At 37.7% G+C, this 18,534-nt stretch overlaps 1 protein-coding gene across 4 annotated transcripts in view; it reads left to right on the top strand.

The window, feature by feature from the left end:
* The window catches only part of LOC124863215 (acid-sensing ion channel 2-like), a 599,660-nt gene extending 591,924 nt beyond the window's left edge, over positions 1–7,736 (top strand). For all 4 annotated transcript variants that reach the window (XM_047357513.1, XM_047357512.1, XM_047357514.1 and 1 more), the window contains 4 exons: positions 130–221; positions 1,399–1,478; positions 3,585–3,653; positions 5,762–7,736. In XM_047357513.1, coding sequence (XP_047213469.1) covers positions 130–221; positions 1,399–1,478; positions 3,585–3,653; positions 5,762–5,863 — 343 coding nt within the window. In that variant the 3' untranslated portion in view covers positions 5,864–7,736. The remainder of the gene's footprint in view (positions 1–129; positions 222–1,398; positions 1,479–3,584; positions 3,654–5,761) is intronic.
* The last annotated feature ends 10,798 nt before the right edge of the window (positions 7,737–18,534 follow it).

Here is an 18,534-nt window from a genome sequence, read left to right as displayed (position 1 = left end):
CTGAGCTGTTGCTACAAGCAAATTCTCCACCCACACAGTTGGAAACTGTTAATTATTGTGTTTCCTGCTAACTGATGACCTAACCTGGGATTCCTTAGAAAAAATCTGACCATTTTTCACCTTTTGCAGAGACAACATCTTGGTGTTGGATGTGTTCTTTGAAGCTCTGAACTACGAGACCATCGAGCAGAAAAAAGCTTACGAGGTGGCAGGGTTGCTGGGTATGTCTGCCTGTTTGGCCTTCATTTTTTCCAAACAAGGTTTCACCCCTCATTCATGTGTTAATCATAGATGTGTATCTGACAAGTTTAATGGGAATGGGTCACCTTGACATGTTGCATTTTTGGATGAAAGCAAGCCAGCTGACAGTATATTTATAATATTTGAGAAACCATACAGAAAAGGCTCTAAGTTGATTGAACTGTATCACTTCAATCACAGGAAGATTATTATAGCAGTTGTTTTTTTTTTTCTTTTTTGAACATTGAGTTAGATCACCTTCTGTGGATGTTAAAGGTGTCCAGATCCAATTTTGTCTATGACAGAAGAAAAAGCTCATAAGATTCTCAAACAAGACAAGGTCTTCATTCACTCAAACAGTGAACAAGATAGCAATATTTTTAGATTAAACACCATGAGATATCTGTTCACAATACATGCGTTTCTGTAAAACTGTGATGAAGGTAGACCAAGCCAGATGAATAATATATCAGGCACAGATGAAGTACTAAAGGAAAAAACAGTAAAATTTGACATTATTCCTTGTTTCTGTTGCATCGAACATGTTCTGAGCCAAAACTGAGGTACACACTTAGCCATAACGTAAGTGTACAGTAAAATCTAATAATTGTTGCCAATAGATACACCTCAAAAGAAAGAAATAATATGCCTAGTTCTATAAGCTCTTCTCCTTGGTGCTACTTAAAATTGTCAGGAAGTTTTGGTAAAGGGGTAAGAAATGTTAAGTGTTTAGGAAATAACTACAGAAATCAGGACTCCAAGGATAAGCAGTGATAGAGAAAGGTAAAGGAGGTACCAAAAAATCAAAACAAAGAAATGCAGCGTGATTCATTTTGGGACCACCAAGTCTCTATTTAAGACCTTTGTACTCATCTCTCCCAGGGCAAAAATACTGATAGTGTTTTGTTTGGTTTATTTAGCAGCCTTCCTCTGCCTGCTTGATAGAAGCGCTAGATAACAAGCAGCAAGTTAAATCAACAAAAAAATTTAATACATTTTTCTATTTGTTGCAATGATCTTGTCATCTGGGGCCAAGTGCTGCAGGGATTTTAGAAGCGTCTTATTGTTGGCTGTAAAATAACTGTCCATCCAGGATAAAAGGGTTCCTGGATTCATCTGTTTCTCCTTTTTTGTGACTGCGCTTGTATCTTTCTACAGGTGACATTGGAGGACAGATGGGTTTGTTCATCGGAGCCAGCATCCTCACCATCTTAGAACTTTTTGATTATGCTTACGAGGTCAGTGTCATACCAGTTTTTATATTTTATACTTCTACGTGTTTTTGCAGCAAGGTATTTTCAGAAAAGAAATTGAAATTAAGCTACATGAAGTAATATTCATGTTCATAAAGGATCAAGTTTTATAATATCTTAAAGCAAAACTGTTCCCTTCCATTGAGGAATCAGTATTACATTAAAATAATAATGATTTCTATACAGCGCCGTAAAACAAAATATTTGCCCCTTTGCTTCTGTTTTTGTTTTTTTTGTCACAATTTAATATTTCAGGTCATGAAATAAATTTCATGTACATTCATGTACATCAAATGTGTAGAATCAGAAAATCTCGTAACAGAACGTGTCTGACAACATGAAGTAGGCTAAAAGATCTCAAAAAGCAACACATCTAACAAAAGTCAAGAACAGATGGAAAACAAAGTCTTCAGGGTCTATTAGTCTGGAAAGAATTTCAAGGGCATTTCTAAGGCTTTGGGATTCTAGCAAATCACAGTGAGAGCCATTATCCACAAATTGGGAAAGAAATGGGCTAGTAGTAAACCTTCCCAGGAGTGGCTTACCAAAATTACTCCAAAACCTGACATCTTAATGAACTCCAAGACGTCTGGGGGTTTATGCTGAGGATTGTTGAAATGTGTAACATTCCGAAAGATGTGTATCCCGTTCCCTCTGGCGTAAAACTAACCAAACCTTTCAAAACATTATACTATGAACTGGGTGGTAGTATAATGGTAAGTTGTTGTACATATGGATGGATCACAGCTGGATCAAGTTACTAATATTGAAGGGAAAGCTCTGCCAGATAAGTAAACTGGTTCAAGGTGACGGGGCCTCCACCGTGCGTAAAAAAAAAAAAATCTCTTACACAAATTTTACACAAAACAGATGAAATGTACTATGATTACAAACCTTTGACACAGCTGAGCCAGGAATGGGTGATCAACTCCCTGTACCATCCACGTATCCCTGGACTATGGTATGGATTTCACACTTCTAGTGATGGACCATTAATGGGACAGCTGGATTGACCAAGATGTAACGTTGTGGACCTCACTTGCAGCTGATTCATAAATAGCCAAGAATGAATTGACCAAGATGTTTTACTGTGGGGATCTGATAAATTCTTGCAAACTCTACAAATCAGAAATCATGTAGTTCAGCCATAATAATCAATAAATGATTGTTTTTTGTTTTGTACTTTAAGGCATGTAACCACTTCACATTAAAGGTTTTAAATACTCGGTAATCAAATATAGGTTTACAATTAACTATAGCTCATTTGAAAGCTTTTTGCATTTTTAGATGTGAATAATAACAATATTTTCACTAATGAAACCCTTCTTTTCAGTCCTATTCATAAGAAACCTTCAATATTTGCAAATCTAAGAATGTGTTTTTAAAATAACCTGCAGAAATCCAAGTTAAAGTGCATTAAGATTCATGTCCAGGTGGTGTTGGCTTCTGTATGCCACTCAATACAAAAAGTGATGTATTTGCAATTTCATTAGCATATGTCTTTAAAACTTTAGTTAGGATTTAAACATACCATGATCTTTTGTACCATCCTATTTCAATGATTTGTCTTTCTTTTTCTTCTGTGAAGAGCTAAAGCACCAACCACAAAACCAGCTGAAACAATAGTCAGTGTCACTCATGCTATAAGCACAAAATAATTTTAGAGTTGAATAAGACAAAGGGCCATGGAATTTGAATTTCTATTACCTTTTCTTAACTGAATGCTTCTTCTTAAGGCTCTTGTGTTGCTTTCAGAAGCACATTTTTCCAAAAAGCACATAATGGTCTTCAATTTTTTGAGGTTTCACAAATTCAAAGAGAAAGTATTTGTAAAGATAGTTTTTGCTGATGGCATAATTGAGTCATTGGTATTTTAAACCCTCGAATCACCAAGTTCTGGTGCTCAAAAACTAATCTTAAGACCTTTTACGCTGAATCATATTGGAATGTTTTCTTGCGCTATATACCATCTATGTTCATATTGACTGCAGTCAAATTTCTCTCTGCACTTAGTAATAATAAGAACTGTTTGAAAGATGTTTTTTGCTACAAACATAATGAGAGCTCTCTATTTTACTCTCTAATCTACAGGTGGTGAAAGACAGATTACTGGACTTACTGAGTAGAGAGGAAGAAGATGAGAGTCATGCAGAGGAAGTGGTAAAAACTTCTACATATTCATTTCAAGTTCTTTAGAATGTGGATTATCTGCCATTTACTTCCTCTGGGTATTCAAACTTTGTTATTTTCCATCTTTGCAAAAGCATGTAAAACAGTAGCACAGGAAATGAGGAAACGGTGTTCCTATACTAACACATCAGCTTAATATTGTTCTGCTTGGAACATGAAAATCATCCCTGTAATCCTGAAAAGATGCATATAATGAAACCAGGCAAGGCAGGTTTATTTGTATAGCACATCTCAGCAACAAGACAATCTAAGGTACTTTACATTATGAAAAAAAAACATAAAGTACATTGCAGTGGCATAATAAAGTAAAGAATAGTTGGACTATAGACTGAAATGAATGATGTTTCACTTAATAGTTTAAAAAGAACAGGCAAAGGCAAGTATATTCTGCAACACAGGGAGTCAGTTTAAATACTTTAGAACTGGGGTGATGTGCTCTACTTAGTTTTAGTGAGGATGTGGGCAGCAGCGTTCTGGATCAGCTACAGCATTTGTTGCATCACTAAAATCAACAGGAAGAATTAACTGGATGTTTTTTTAAAAGAAAATACAAGAAAAAAAATTTTTGTTTCAACATGGGTGACAGAGTTGTATGTTAGTCTGCCATGTTTGGCCAAACAAACGGTGACTGCGAGAAGGGAGGTAGGAGTATTTCTTTTCAAGGACAGAGAACGGTATTCAGAGTGTTTTCCATGTCTCTGAGCTGGTGTGAAGGCTTAGCAGGTGGAAAAAAATTCAAAACTGAGAACTTACAACATATTTCAATAATGACACAAACAAGAGGTCATTGCAGATGATTCAGATTTTGTGCTTTGCTTAAGGTAGCTGGAAATGACACTGTTTAGGCAAAATAAACATTTGTAGTAACACACAGCCTTTTGAATATGTTTCCTGTCTTGGTTTTTCAAATTAAGCAACAACAGTGCAAATAATACAGAGAAGATCAGAAGAGTTACAGAAAGAATCTACACTGTCTGACTTTTTGTTAAGGACCTTTTGTTTGATTTTGGAGGCATCCCTAGCACTCTCGCATAATTACTCGATCTTTATTTCTTTCTCAGGAAATATGACACATATGACATAGTTATGGCTGTGTGTATTATTTTTTAGGTCTGAGGTACAGATTGTGTACTTCTCCTTTTTAAGAATGACATGAGTGCATTTATCTCATTGTTTTGTAGTGCACAGGAAAAATAAGACGTTTTTTGTAATTCTTCATGAGTATAAGCTTTTATTTAATGAAAAGAGAATTAAATATTTCTTTAGTATTTTGTCATTTCTTTAGAACACCCCTAGACCTTATCACAAGGTTTAGGTTTTTACATTTTAGATGTTTTTTTTGTTTGCAAAATGATACCCTAAATCTGAATAAACAGACATGTTCCTGTGAAATTCTTTCTGTCACCCATAAAACACAAGCCTAAAATTGAAAATCATTATTTCTGTTCACTTAAAGCAACTTTAAATTATATTAATGTTTAATATTTAATCAGTGTCATAATTTATCCAAATAATAAATCTAAGGGAATTATTTTTTTTTACTTTTCTGTCTTCATCTCTTTCGCAAAAAAGGAGAACTATGAACAGACACCAGAACTGCAATGATTGAACAGAAAAATGAGCCCTACCCAGCCTGAAATTGAGCTGTTTTACCACTCTCGGAAATGTCAGGATCTCTGCAGGTGTCCGGCTTCAAATCTTGATGTATTGGCTTGGCAGAAGAAAAAATATCAGCATAAACAACTAAACAACTAAGCAGATATAGCCTCCATAGAGTGACTGAAGTAGAAACATGCCAAAAATAGACAAATGTGCATGGCAGAGCCTAACAAAAAAAAATCTTGGAACGTTTTTTGCAAACTTTTCGATTGCTCATCTTGCCACTTACCACTACTTTTTCTATATTCTAACTTTTACTCACCATTCATTGTAACAGAAATGCTGAATAGAGCTGCTGAAGCTTTATTTCTTGTATTAAAACCTCCACTTTTTTATACAAACTACAAGGTGCTGTGCTTGCATGTGTGTTCCTGCTTGGGCTCAATAGCTTTTAAAGTCTTTTCATCTTTTCTTCTCAGAGCTCCTGTGACCCGGTGGCAAACCACTCAGAATCCATCAGCCACACGGTGACGGTCCCCCTTCAGACAACGCTGGGCACCCTGGAGGAAATTGCCTGTTGAAGCCCCCCCCTTCCTTCCCCTCAAAGCCATGCATATACAGGAGCGAAGTAAAGTCTGCCTCCACCAGGTTTTGCTACAGATCCTTATTGTAGCATCCTGCAAAAACCTTTAATGCAGGGCAGGGAGGAGGCAAGGACTCGAGCAGGAGTTGGTCTAAGGACAGTGTTGTGCTCTGCCACTGCCCTGTGTCTGAGGACCTAATGGGGATTAAGGAGCTGTCAGCTGTATTTTTCAGCTTTTTCTGGCACTCTGGGCTGTTGTAAGGGATGGGGAGCCTCAGCTGTGCCAGCCCTTCCCTGCAGTTTCCACATATATGCACAAAGAATATCAGAGACTGCGTGGGAAACGTCCCCATTAAGGGGACTAATTCTTCTGCAGTATATCTATGTAAAAATTAAAAAAATGTTGATATGTTGCTCACTGCCAAAATAGCTGTTAAAACTGTTCTCCAAACTGCATGTGTTGATCTATCTTGCTCTCTTTGCTGATACATACGCTGGACTTGCATCATTACTGTACATGTGTGCCATTTTGTCTTTCTACCTGCAGGAAAAGCCTATGCAAAGGGCCCAGGTAAAGTATCAATCTTTGAATGTACAGACTGAACAGATGGTTGTCAAAGAAGTCACCAATCACAAGCAATTGATCATTTGTTATTTAAAAATAATAAGGTTGTAAGACACATATGTAGGCATAGCGTTGAGAAGAAAATATAGGTTTTGCTTTTTCCCCAACAAAAACAGTCAGATATGAATATTCTTCTGCCCATTTTGTGTTTCTTTCACCTGCTGTTTTCAGGTTAATTGGTTTAACAGATGGTAGGTTAGGTGTGTGACTCCTGTGGTTTTCGAGTTTTTTTTTATTTTCACACCTCATTGAAGGTACGCCAAACCTTAACTGCGAAATACCGACTCTCGGCCCCTGCACTTTACCAGAGCACTTAGCTAAGTGACACAGTTTTTAAATTATTAGCTTGCTAAGCAAGGAGTTAGATACACAACATGGGGTTGGTTGGGCATTATTTTATTAACAAAGTGTCTGGGAAATGTTTTCGGTGGTTATTATTTTATCATATGTTCATTTACCTTTCTCATCAACCAAAAAATAAAATCACAGACTTGACCATTTTTACTAATATAAAAGTACAACAGAAGCAACATAAGAAGGCATTATGATTTAATCAAGTGAATTTGTTGTGTAAACTGTAAATAACAGTTTGTATTTTTTCCTTATGAAATGGGTACCCAGCAAACATATGTGATGGAGATCAAAAAGAGCTTTGATGAAACGTTGACTACAGGTCAAGAAGTTGATCTTTGACAGTTCTGCTCAGTCTGCAGTTCTCAGTATGTTTTGTATCAACCAGTAGCATTTTGGATTAGCTGAATGTGTAAAAATGATGGTAACACTCTGCTAAGAGCATCAGATATCCTTCAGACATATAAATGGCTCTACACCAAAAGCTTCTTTGAGACTCTTGAGAAGATTCCATGTATCTGAATTTTCTATCTCCAGTCCATCATCATCCCAGCATGGTCACCGTCATCAAAATAATGTGCATTGCAGGTAGGAATGAATTCAAGTGTATGTCAAGTTTTGTGAGATGGTTTGAATTATGATTTCTCATCTGTGTGGCGTAGCCTGCTGTCTCTGTGTACTTTCTCATGTTGTGGCTTCTGACGAACACGGTCCTCTCCCAGCCTGAGGGAACGTGAGACTGATGCTGCTCGCGGTGGCAACAGCACTGGCTGTTTCCTCTCACTTCTTTGGCTTCTGTTGTTACTGCAGGAAAGCGTTTTCTCATTGTGTGATGCAGCATACAGTGTGTGTTTTTAGTGTGAAATGATTAAATGAAAAAGATGTTTTACAGTCATTTGTGTTTTTGTGGTTATAACACAAACTAAAGACAAGCTTATTCATTTAACTACAAAGACATTTAATAGATTTACTGATGACACTACTTTGAGCCTCTTACCTTTGTGATAATAGTGAAAGATGAGAACACAAAAGCTTAAACCGCCTGCCAAATATAAGTCCACCATTCGTTTGGGTCATAAACTCCTTTCACACATCAAGCTGGAACATAAACATCTTCTGACTGTCTCTGTGTTTCCTGATGGGAATAAGGCAGGGGTTGGGGTACAAGTCAACCCACCACTCTTGCACGTCTGACCCACTGAGAGAAGAAGTTGCATAATTACAACAACCAAAAATCCACTTATATGTAATTTAATCTCAGTTTAAATCCAGATGTTTGTGTGAAGGCCTCAGAGGATTTTTGGAGAACCGTAGTGTAAAAACAGCATTACCATTGATTCCCAAGAAGTTTAAAGCAGGGTTAGATTATAAAACAACATAATAAAATGCAATTACCATGGCACAATTTCTAACGGATGAAGACATGGTCCTCTGCTCAGAGGGGTTAAATACCAGTCCACACCACAAACATGTATCCTTCTATTTTTACTTCCCAGTTATGTAATACTATTTGTTGGTCTGTCACATATTATAATATATGTTGTTCCTGGTTGAAATGTAACTAAATGTGGCAATGATCGAACAGTATAAATATGTTTGCAAAGCACTCAATATAATGATGTGGGGGAAATAATCCTCTTTGGGGCTTTGCATTTAGTTTAAATTCAGTGCATATCATCATCTTTATTGTTAAAGGTAACCATTATGTAAAATGTATCATTCTTGTTTGCACAAAATGAAATTCCACACATCTCTGGGGACTCCTGTTAGAGGTTGGGGCTCAGCCTCACTTCAATCTCGGTTAATTTAGCCGATATTTATCCGTCTGAAATTGTCTGCAGATCAGGGATAGCTTATCAGCAACTTATTGACAATCCACTGATTACCTCAGTGGGGAGGGGATTTATCCATAACAGAGATGCATAGGTGTTGGAGACTATTGTAGCGAAAATGCAATCAAATTTCCTGGTCTTTTTAAGTGTTTCATGATTTAGTTTTGTATCCTATGAGCAGAAATAGATGGTTTTTAAAGTATAGAAATAGACAAAGTTTGTAATTTAAACGGTAGGACAAAGAAAATGGTTTTTCTTTTTTGCAAAACGTTCGTGTTTAAGAAAGATGTGATAAATTTGGATTTTTGTGCAACCAGTAGTGTTTAAAAGGAACAGCATGGTGGGGATCGTGTTTTGATGAGTTCTGTGGAACAAAGGGGCTGATTAGAAGAAGCCAAAGATGGAGTGATTGTTTTACTGGGAATGTGACAGTACAAAGTTTTCTGAGGTTAGTTAAGCATTTTGCAAAAATTATACAGTATTGCAGTTTTTATAGTTTATGGCTATGGAGACAGACTTTCTTGAAATCTTTGACAGTGGTCTTGATTAATAATTCTGTAGGTTTTCAGATGGTATATTCAAATTTTCGTCCTTCACTCATTTTCAGTCCAGTCATTGTACCTGACACAGTGCAAGTAAAAGTGCCTGAAGATCCATTTCAAAAAGGGTTCTTTGTCTGTGTACCTACAGGGGTTGGACAATGAAACTGAAACACCTGTCATTTTAGTGTGGGAGGTTTCATGGCTAAATTGGACCAGCCTGGTAGCCAGTCTTCATTGATTGCACATTGCACCAGTAAGAGCAGAGTGTGAAGGTTCAATTAGCAGGGTAAGAGCACAGTTTTGCTCAAAATATTAAAACGCACACAACATTATGGGTGACATACCAGAGTTCAAAAGAGGACAAATTGTTGGTGCACGTCTTGCTGGCGCATCTGTGACCAAGACAGGAAGTCTTTGTGATGTATCAAGAGCCACAGTATCCAGGGTAATGTCAGCATACCACCAAGAAGGACGAACCACATCCAACAGGATTAACTGTGGACGCAAGAGGAAGCTGTCTGAAAGGGATGTTCGGGTGCTAACCCGGATTGTATCCAAAAAACATAAAACCACGGCTGCCCAAATCACAGCAGAATTAAATGTGCACCTCAACTCTCCTGTTTCCACCAGAACGGTCCGTCGGGAGCTCCACAGGGTCAATATACACGGCCGGGCTGCTATAGCCAAATCTTTGGTCACTCATGCCAATGCCAAACGTCGGTTTCAATGGTGCAAGGAGCGCAAATCTTGGGCTGTGGACAATGTGAAACATGTATTGTTCTCTGATGAGTCCACCTTTACTGTTTTTCCCACATCCGGGATAATTACGGTCTGGAGAAGCCCCAAAGAAGCGTACCACCCAGACTGTTGCATGCCCAGAGTAAAGCATGGGGGTGGATCAGTGATGGTTTGGGCCGCCATATCATGGCATTCCCTTGGTCCAATACTTGTGCTAGATGGGCGCGTCACTGCCAAGGACTACCGAACCATTTTTGAGGACCATGTGCATCCAATGGTTCAAACATTGTATCCTGAAGGCGGTGCCGTGTATCAGGATGACAATGCACCAATACACACAGCAAGACTGTTGAAAGATTGGTTTGATGAACATGAAAGTGAACTTGAACATCTCCCATGGCCTGCACAGTCACCAGATCTAAATATTATTGAGCCACTTTGGGGTGTTTTGGAGGAGCGAGTCAGGAAACGTTTTCTTCCACCAGTATCATGTAGGGACCTGGCCACTATCCTGCAAGAAGAATGGCTTAAAATCCCTCTGACCACTGTGCAGGACTTGTATATGTCATTCCCAAGACGAATTGACGCTGTATTGGCCGCAAAAGGAGGCCCTACACCATACTAATAAATTATTGTGGTCTAAAACCAGGTGTTTCAGTTTCATTGTCCAACCCCTGTATATCACCTGTTAATTTCTTCTTCAGCTAGGAGTCTTTTATGATGCCATTCCTCTTGATTAACAAATGTACAGTGACAATATAAACACAGTTGGGTAATGAAGTAAAATAAAATTCTGCTTTATGTGAATTTAGATTAATGAGATCAAAGGAGGTACAAAAATCAAGCTGACCAGCTGGCATGAATAGACACTATGATCAAGAAGCAATTTTGATTCTGAACCATTTGAGTTGGGCTTCATTTAAAAAGGGTTCAACTGAATAAGTTTGAGTGATGATAATGCTGCTGTGGATAGCAAAACTGAAGAAAACCGTGGCAATAACGATTGTCTTCAGAACTCGTACAAATCTATTCCTGTTTGAAGTTTCCATCTGATTGGTTTCCATCACATTCACTACTCATAAAAATAAATGCCATATTCTGCTTGAGCCACCTTAAATAGTTACATTTGCCAGTACAGTGGCACTACATGGAGCCTCAGCTTGGACTACATTAGCTTAGTGAACAACTTCTCTCTTTCTGACTACAGAGCCGGACATTTGTTTTTCCTTCTTTTTCCTTCTTCCTTATGGCACTGGTTGTAATATCCATGTTACAGGATTTAGTGCAGAATCATAGTGAGGCTCACTGATAGGGCTGGGCTCATGATGCATTGGTCTGCCTGGCAATCCTTTTCTGGCAGACATTGGGTTGTTGTAAATATGAATCTGAGAATGTTATTTTATATTTAATATTAATATTTTATTATTAATATTTTACCAAATAATATTCCAGTCTGTTAAGGGTTGTCCTGTGAATACCAGCCCCATTAAGGCGATGGTATTAGGACAGAATAGAAAGGTGTGAGACGAGCTCAGGCATTATTGAACAGCATAAACTCTGCACACACATGGAATGAATTCACACAATTTCTTAAAATACAAGAATTTATTAACAAAAATAAGTCAACGCAAAGTCAAACATATATCAAACTCTTTACTATGCTAAAACAATCCAACTAAACTACCAAGCAGAATTAAAGAATAATGAAGACTAACGGACTATGTACAATATAAACAAGTTGATTAAAGATGATTAGAAATCATGACCAAAAAGAGTGATGCAACATTACCATGCAATGTTTATGTTTGAGAACCAAGGATTATCTTGAAGAATCTGGAAGTGAAGTTAAGTTAGTTTTGGAACTAACTTAGAAAATAATCAGCAACCTTTAGACAACCCTTCACAATGCAAGATCAGATTAAATATTATTTTAATAAAATAATGTTTTAAATAATGATCTGCTGAATAAAACCAACCTCCTGGATGACTAATTCTCAACGGTGTCTAATTAGCTGCCTTCATTTTTTAAAATAATATTTGAAGAAATATTATTGAGTATTTTGGAAAAGAGACAAATCTTTCTGGAGAAATGGGGCTTAATGGTGTTTACTTAGTTATCAACTCTAGCAAATGATGTTCAGGGACTATTATTCACTAGCTTGAAAACTAACAACCTTTCTGTTGACTAGCCTTAATGCTAGCACACGGGTTCTTACCGGCTGGCCGTTGGGCTAACAAAGAAGCTAGCTAAAGTGCTAAGCTAGAGATAGCTTAGCGCCAGAATCAACACATACCTTTAAAATACCAGGGTTAAAATGCATAAGCGCTGACGGCGCGTTATGAGCAATGTTCTGGTTAAAACCACCCTTTAAATAAAGTTTATCTTAGCTTTAAAACATACAAAGAACACGAACCAGCCTAGGTGCTACAGGTAGCATGCTAGCACCAAAATAGCCGAGTTCCACAAAACAAACTTCATAACATGAAAACGTTTAGATCATTTCATCCTAAACCAATCTGTTAATCTGCCCAAAACCCAACCTCTGAACCTGTTGAGGAAATGTTGTCCAAAGGCGAAGTTTGAAGAAGATATCCGTCGTGAACAAAGAGTTAGCTTCCCGCTAACGTCTTCAGTTTCTTCCGATCCGAAGGTGCGTTTGTTCTGTGAACAAAGGTTAGCTTCCCGCTAACTTCCTCAGTTTCTCCCGATCAGAAGGTGACCAGCTGTTCGTTACCGTAAACACGGTTGAGGCCGTCGTCTTTCCTCCAGAATCGGCTTGTCGAAACAGCTTCTCCACCGGCTTCTCTCGGAACACCGTTTGCTTCTGTGGGGCCTCGAAGAGAAAATGTAAGCAACTCTTACACCTTAATTTCTCCGTTCATGAATGAAAATACCAGATACACAGACAGTATTTCATTCTACTTAACTTTTGCAAATGATCGGTCCTTGGACCCAGTTGAATTTATGTCTTTTTGCCAGCAAAAGACATTCAGCGCGCTGTGTTCCCTCCTGACCGGTCCCTCTGGCAGGCCGTATGGAAGAGAAAGACTTGTGGAAAGGTGGGGCTTTTATTTGGGTATTGGCGCCACAGCTGTGCTGGAAGAAGGTTAATGCACTTTATTTTGAAAGGTTCCAGGAAAGTATGTACCGGAGTTTTAGTGTTGAAAACCCATGGCTCTGTGGTCCCAACAGGTGATGGAGCAGTTCTGCAGTAAACATTGTTGGGAATTAAAAATTATGTTAGTGGAAGGTATCAACCTGACATGTTGACAAGTTCTAGTGGTCACAAACTATAGTTGAAACCACATGTTTACGTCAACTTTATTTAAAGACCCATTATTCTCACTGTCTGACATTAAATCAGATCAACTTTTCCTGTTTGAAGTCTCTTAGTATCACAGAAATGATTTATATTTCCTAAATGTCAGAATAATGAGAAACAGAACTGAGATTAATTTTTGCCTTTTTCCGATGTAAAAGTTCATATATACTAAGATTACTATATCTTAAAACAATTTGAGAAAGTCCAGATGATGATGTCATAATTTTGTAAGCTTCTAGTTTAGTTTACAACATTTGAGTTGATTATAGCCTCATCCATGCATGTATGGAATGAACTCAAAGCAATGTGTTTGAGGCAACATCTCAAACACACTGCTTCCTTGTATGACATCATGGCTAAATCAAAAGGAATCAGGCAATACATCAGTAAGAAAATAATGGAACTTCACAGGTTTGGTTCTTCCTTAGGTAAAATTTCCAGATGTCTGAAGTTGCTACATTCATGTGTTCAAACAATTATATGCCACAGATGTTCACAAGTAATTTTTCCTAATCAAGTCTGAAATCTTGGGGCAAGTCAAGTCTCTGGTCTATAAGTAGAAATTTATGATCTAAGAAAAATACAAGAAAAAGATCAAAACCTGTTAATGTGGAATTTCTAAATAAATCAAAGTGGATTTTTGTTTTGGTACTAAGTTCTTTTAAACCTTAGTTTAAACCTTATATTGACCACTCCTTTATTATACATTTAACATTCATATATTTTAGATTCATTGCACACTAACTGAAATATTTCAGGTCTTTTATTGTCTTAATACGGATGATTTTGGCATACAGCTCATAAAAACCCAAAATTACTATCTCACAAAATTAGCATATCATTAAAAAGGTCTCTAAACGAGCTATGAATCTAATCATCTGAATCAACGAGTTAACTCTAAACACCTGCAAAAGATTCCTGAGGCCTTTAAAACTCCCAGCCTGGTTCATCACTCAAAACCCCAATCATGGGTAAGACTGCCGACCTGACTGCTGTCCAGAAGGCCACTATTGACACCCTCAAGCAAGAGGGTAAGACACAGAAAGAAATTTCTGAACGAATAGGCTGTTCCCAGAGTGCTGTATTAAGGCACCTCAGTGGGAAGACTGTGGGAAGGAAAAAGTGTGGCAGAAAACGCTGCACAACGAGAAGAGGTGACCGGACCCTGAGGAAGATTGTGGAGAAGGGCTTATTCCAGACCTTGGGGGACCTGCGGAAGCAGTGGACTGAGTCTGGAGTAGAAACATCCAGAGCCACCGTGCACAGGCGTTTGCAGGAAATGGGCTACAGGTGCCGCATTCCCCAGGTCAGGCCACTGAACCAGAAACAGCAGCAGAAGCGCCTGACCTGGGCTACAGAGAAGCAGCACTGGACTGTTGCTCAGTGGTCCAAAGTACTTTTTTCGGATGAAAGCACATTCTGCATGTCATTCGGAAATCAAGGTGCCAGAGTCTGGAGGAAGACTGGGGAGAAGGAAATGCCAAAATGCCAGAAGTCCAGTGTCAAGTACCCACAGTAAGTGATGGTCTGGGGTGCCGTGTCAGCTGCTGGTGTTGGTCCACTGTGTTTTATCAAGGGCAGGGTCAATGCAGCTAGCTATCAGGAGATTTTGGAGCACTTCATGCTTCCATCTGCTGAAAAGCTTTATGGAGATGAAGATTTCATTTTTCAGCATGACCTGGCACCTGCTCACAGTGCCAAAACCACTGGTAAATGGTTTACTGACCATGGTATCACTGTGCTCAATTGGCCTGCCAACTCTCCTGACCTGAACCCCATAGAGAATCTGTGGGATATTGTGAAGAGAACGTTGAGAGACTCAAGACCCAACACTCTGGATGAGCTAAAGGCCGCTATTGAAGCATCCTGGGCCTCCATAAGACCTCAGTAGTGCCACAGGCTGATTGCCTCCATGCCACGCCGCATTGAAGCAGTCATTTCTGCCAAAGGATTCCCGACCAAGTATTGAATACATAACTGTACATGATTATTTAAAGATTGACGTTTTTTGTATTAAAAACACTTTTCCTTTTTTGGTCGGATGAAATATGCTAATTTTGTGAGATAGGAATTTTGGGTTTTCATGAGCTGTATGCCAAAATCATCCGTATTAAGACAATAAAAGACCTGAAATATTTCAGTTAGTGTGCAATGAATCTAAAATATATGAATGTTAAATTTTCATCATGACATTATGGAAAATAATGAACTTTATAACAATATGCTAATATTTTGAGAAGGACCTGTATGTTGCGCTAAATAGGGTTTTGTGGGTGTTCTTCTCCTCACTTTGACCCAGAAAATTTTCAAACAATTTTTTTAAATCCAAATTTTTTAACCGTTGTTCTCAATTCGAAATAATAAAGATTTTCTAAATGAACGTATAAATTACAACAGAATAAACGAGACAAAGTGTAGCAAGTTATTTTGATACGTTAGATAAGTATGCCCGTCGCAAACCTGGAATGCCCCTATGGAGCATTTCAGGGTTGTCTGTGGCTCTGATTTCCTGTGTCCACCTCGGGTCCTGGGGGTCAGATCTGTGGCTTCTCATGCCTGCTATTGAATATGCTTATGGAGAAACTTATATACACAAGCATGCCCACACATACACCCACAGGTGTTTACAGATACACAGATATACTCTATATTGAGCTGCAGTTGCTACTAAATAAATCCTGTATTAATTAGTATCGTGTACTTTTCAGTAACATTGCTGTTGCTATATATGTAATTGTTGTTTATCCCTGTATTTTTTATTTTGTTTTGGGGGGGGGGGTTCTTCTTTTTGTCTCTCTTCCTGCAAGTATAGAAGCCATCGTCTAGGGTGCCATCTTGTATTCTCTTTTTCCTTTATTCTCTCTTCTATTTTTCTGTCCTTTCACTTTAACTTTTCACCCACACCTCTCTCTTCCTTTCTTCCCTTTTTCCTTTTCGTTTTCATCTCCGTGTCCATTGCATTTGAAATAATCCCAAAGCAATTTAAAATGAATGTTTCATGTATATCAAGCGGAGAATTTTAGCCAAGCCATAATGCTCCACTTGTGAAAGTAAATCTGTTGGGCTTCTTCTTGGCACTCAGACAACAATTCTGAGCACTACTGTGCCAGACAGGACACGTTTAAAAAATTTAGAAAAGACACTTTCTGTGTCCCAGAGTTGAACGTGTTTTAGTGCTAAATGTGCAGATCAACACCAGAACAAAATCAAGAAAACCTTCTGCATAGGCTTGCTGAACCTGGTAAAAGTGCCTTTATTTAAATGGAAAAGTTCTGTTTCAGGACTGGTTGAAAGGCAACTTGGCAAGAAGGAAGTCCCTATTCTAAAAGCAGCATAATAGTCAGATTTCAATTTGTCTGTTAATGATTATCTCGCTCCTTATACTGGCATTTAGCAAATAGAAATCATTTTGGTATTCTTAACTGACCTTAAGCAGGACGTTTTTTTCTGATGTTAAACAGCGAGAAAAAGTTATGTGTCACACATTCAGGTCAATTCAGTTTGTGTATATAGCACTAATTCACAACAGAAGGCACTTTACAGAAAAAGTAAATTCAATCTAATCATACAGACAGATTCCAAGTCAATTATAAGCATTCCAATTTGATCCTAGTTATCAATCAAGCAGAGTGTATCAAGTCACTGATATTAATCAAGCAGAGTGTATCAAGTCACTGATATTATAAGTAAACATCAGGTTTCAACTGTATATCCAAAGTTAGTTTGATGGATTTTTCCAGAAACATCTAGCAAGTAGCTTTAAAAGCTCAATATTTGATAGGTCAGTGTTGGGTTCTTATCATTTCACCTCTCTGCCATTTCTTACTGTTTTGTTTGCTCTATACCCAGTATGACATGGAATGGTCTGCTGTGCCAATTGATACACACATGGGAGATGTTTAGTGCCAGCTTTGACAGGCATTGATTTAAAATACTTTTCTAAAATCTACTAGTAAAGAAATGCTGTTTGATACCTCAGACAAACAATATCCCCTAGCAGGATGTCACCTAAGATTTTTGGTTCATGCATTATATCTGTGTGGACTGGTATCAGAACCAAAATAAACTGCAATAAGGTCTTTAGAAAATAATAAACAAAAAAGACAGGTGAAATTTGAACATTTTTATACCTGTTAATCTTGATGTTTCATCAAAGTACTTGACTGCAAAGAAAATGAGCTGAAATGGTTTAAATAGAAGGGAATAAAAGAGAAGTAATATGGACAAAATGGCAATGCGTTGGCAGAAAATTTACCTAAAGCTATCAAGAGTTAAATGGTTTCATGCACAAACAAATATTTATCTGTAAATGATAGTCTAGTGAACACAAACGATCAGGTACTGGACAAAACATGTGTGAGAAAGGAACTAAAGTCAAAACAAATAAAAACCTTTAAAAGAACGCTACAACACATCAACAACTGTTCATCAAAACCAATTGAAAAGATTGCTTTTTAGAAGCAAAATATGAAGTAATTAAGATTAAATCAGGACTTTAGCAGAGTACTATATCTTAATATCTTGGTCAGAGTTCAGAACATTGTCTGTTCTCTGTGTATTTAAAATTAAAAAATACATTAGGTAAAAAATATTTGCTCATCTCACCAAGGGACATTTGGATCAAATCACCAACCCCCCAAATGCTAAATGACCATTTTACCACTTTATTCCATCTTGTGTTTCTAGTCCAGGATAATTGCAATATTTCACCCCTTAATAATACATCACATCTTCCAGTTCTTCGTTCATGTTAAAGGGAGAAAGACAGTTTCAGCGGTACAAAGATAATTTTCACATTAATGGAAGTCTAAAAAGAGAGAAGTTGAGCAAAGTGCTTTAAAAGTGGGACCTCCACTTAAGAAACAAATATGCAAATAAGAAACAAAATTGCATCTTGAGGAAAAATCTCACCTTATTTGTCATTTTCATCAGTTAGAGAGGGAGGTTTTCACTTAAAATGTGCCTTGCAGTGGCTTTCCAACCTGATCTGTCGAAACCTTTTCCCTCACTGAGCCTTTGATTTTGATATGTTTAACCTTGACATCCATAATTAATGTATGAAAATCTGATTGTACCAGAGCAAAAGAACACATAATTGCATTTTAAAGTAGAAGCAAGCAAAACATTTACAGAGCTGTTGACTTAATATTTTAGAGTTTGAGCTGCTTTATCACTCTCAGAGTGCAACCTTCATTTTAGTCGCTTTTCTGGCTATTACCTGGAGCTGAATTATAATTACCTGTTGACACTGTTTATTG

The sequence above is a fragment of the Girardinichthys multiradiatus genome, chromosome X (assembly GCF_021462225.1).
Source record: "Girardinichthys multiradiatus isolate DD_20200921_A chromosome X, DD_fGirMul_XY1, whole genome shotgun sequence".
In the NCBI taxonomy this organism is placed as follows: domain Eukaryota; kingdom Metazoa; phylum Chordata; class Actinopteri; order Cyprinodontiformes; family Goodeidae; genus Girardinichthys; species Girardinichthys multiradiatus.
This window is presented reverse-complemented; position numbering and strand designations above follow the sequence as displayed.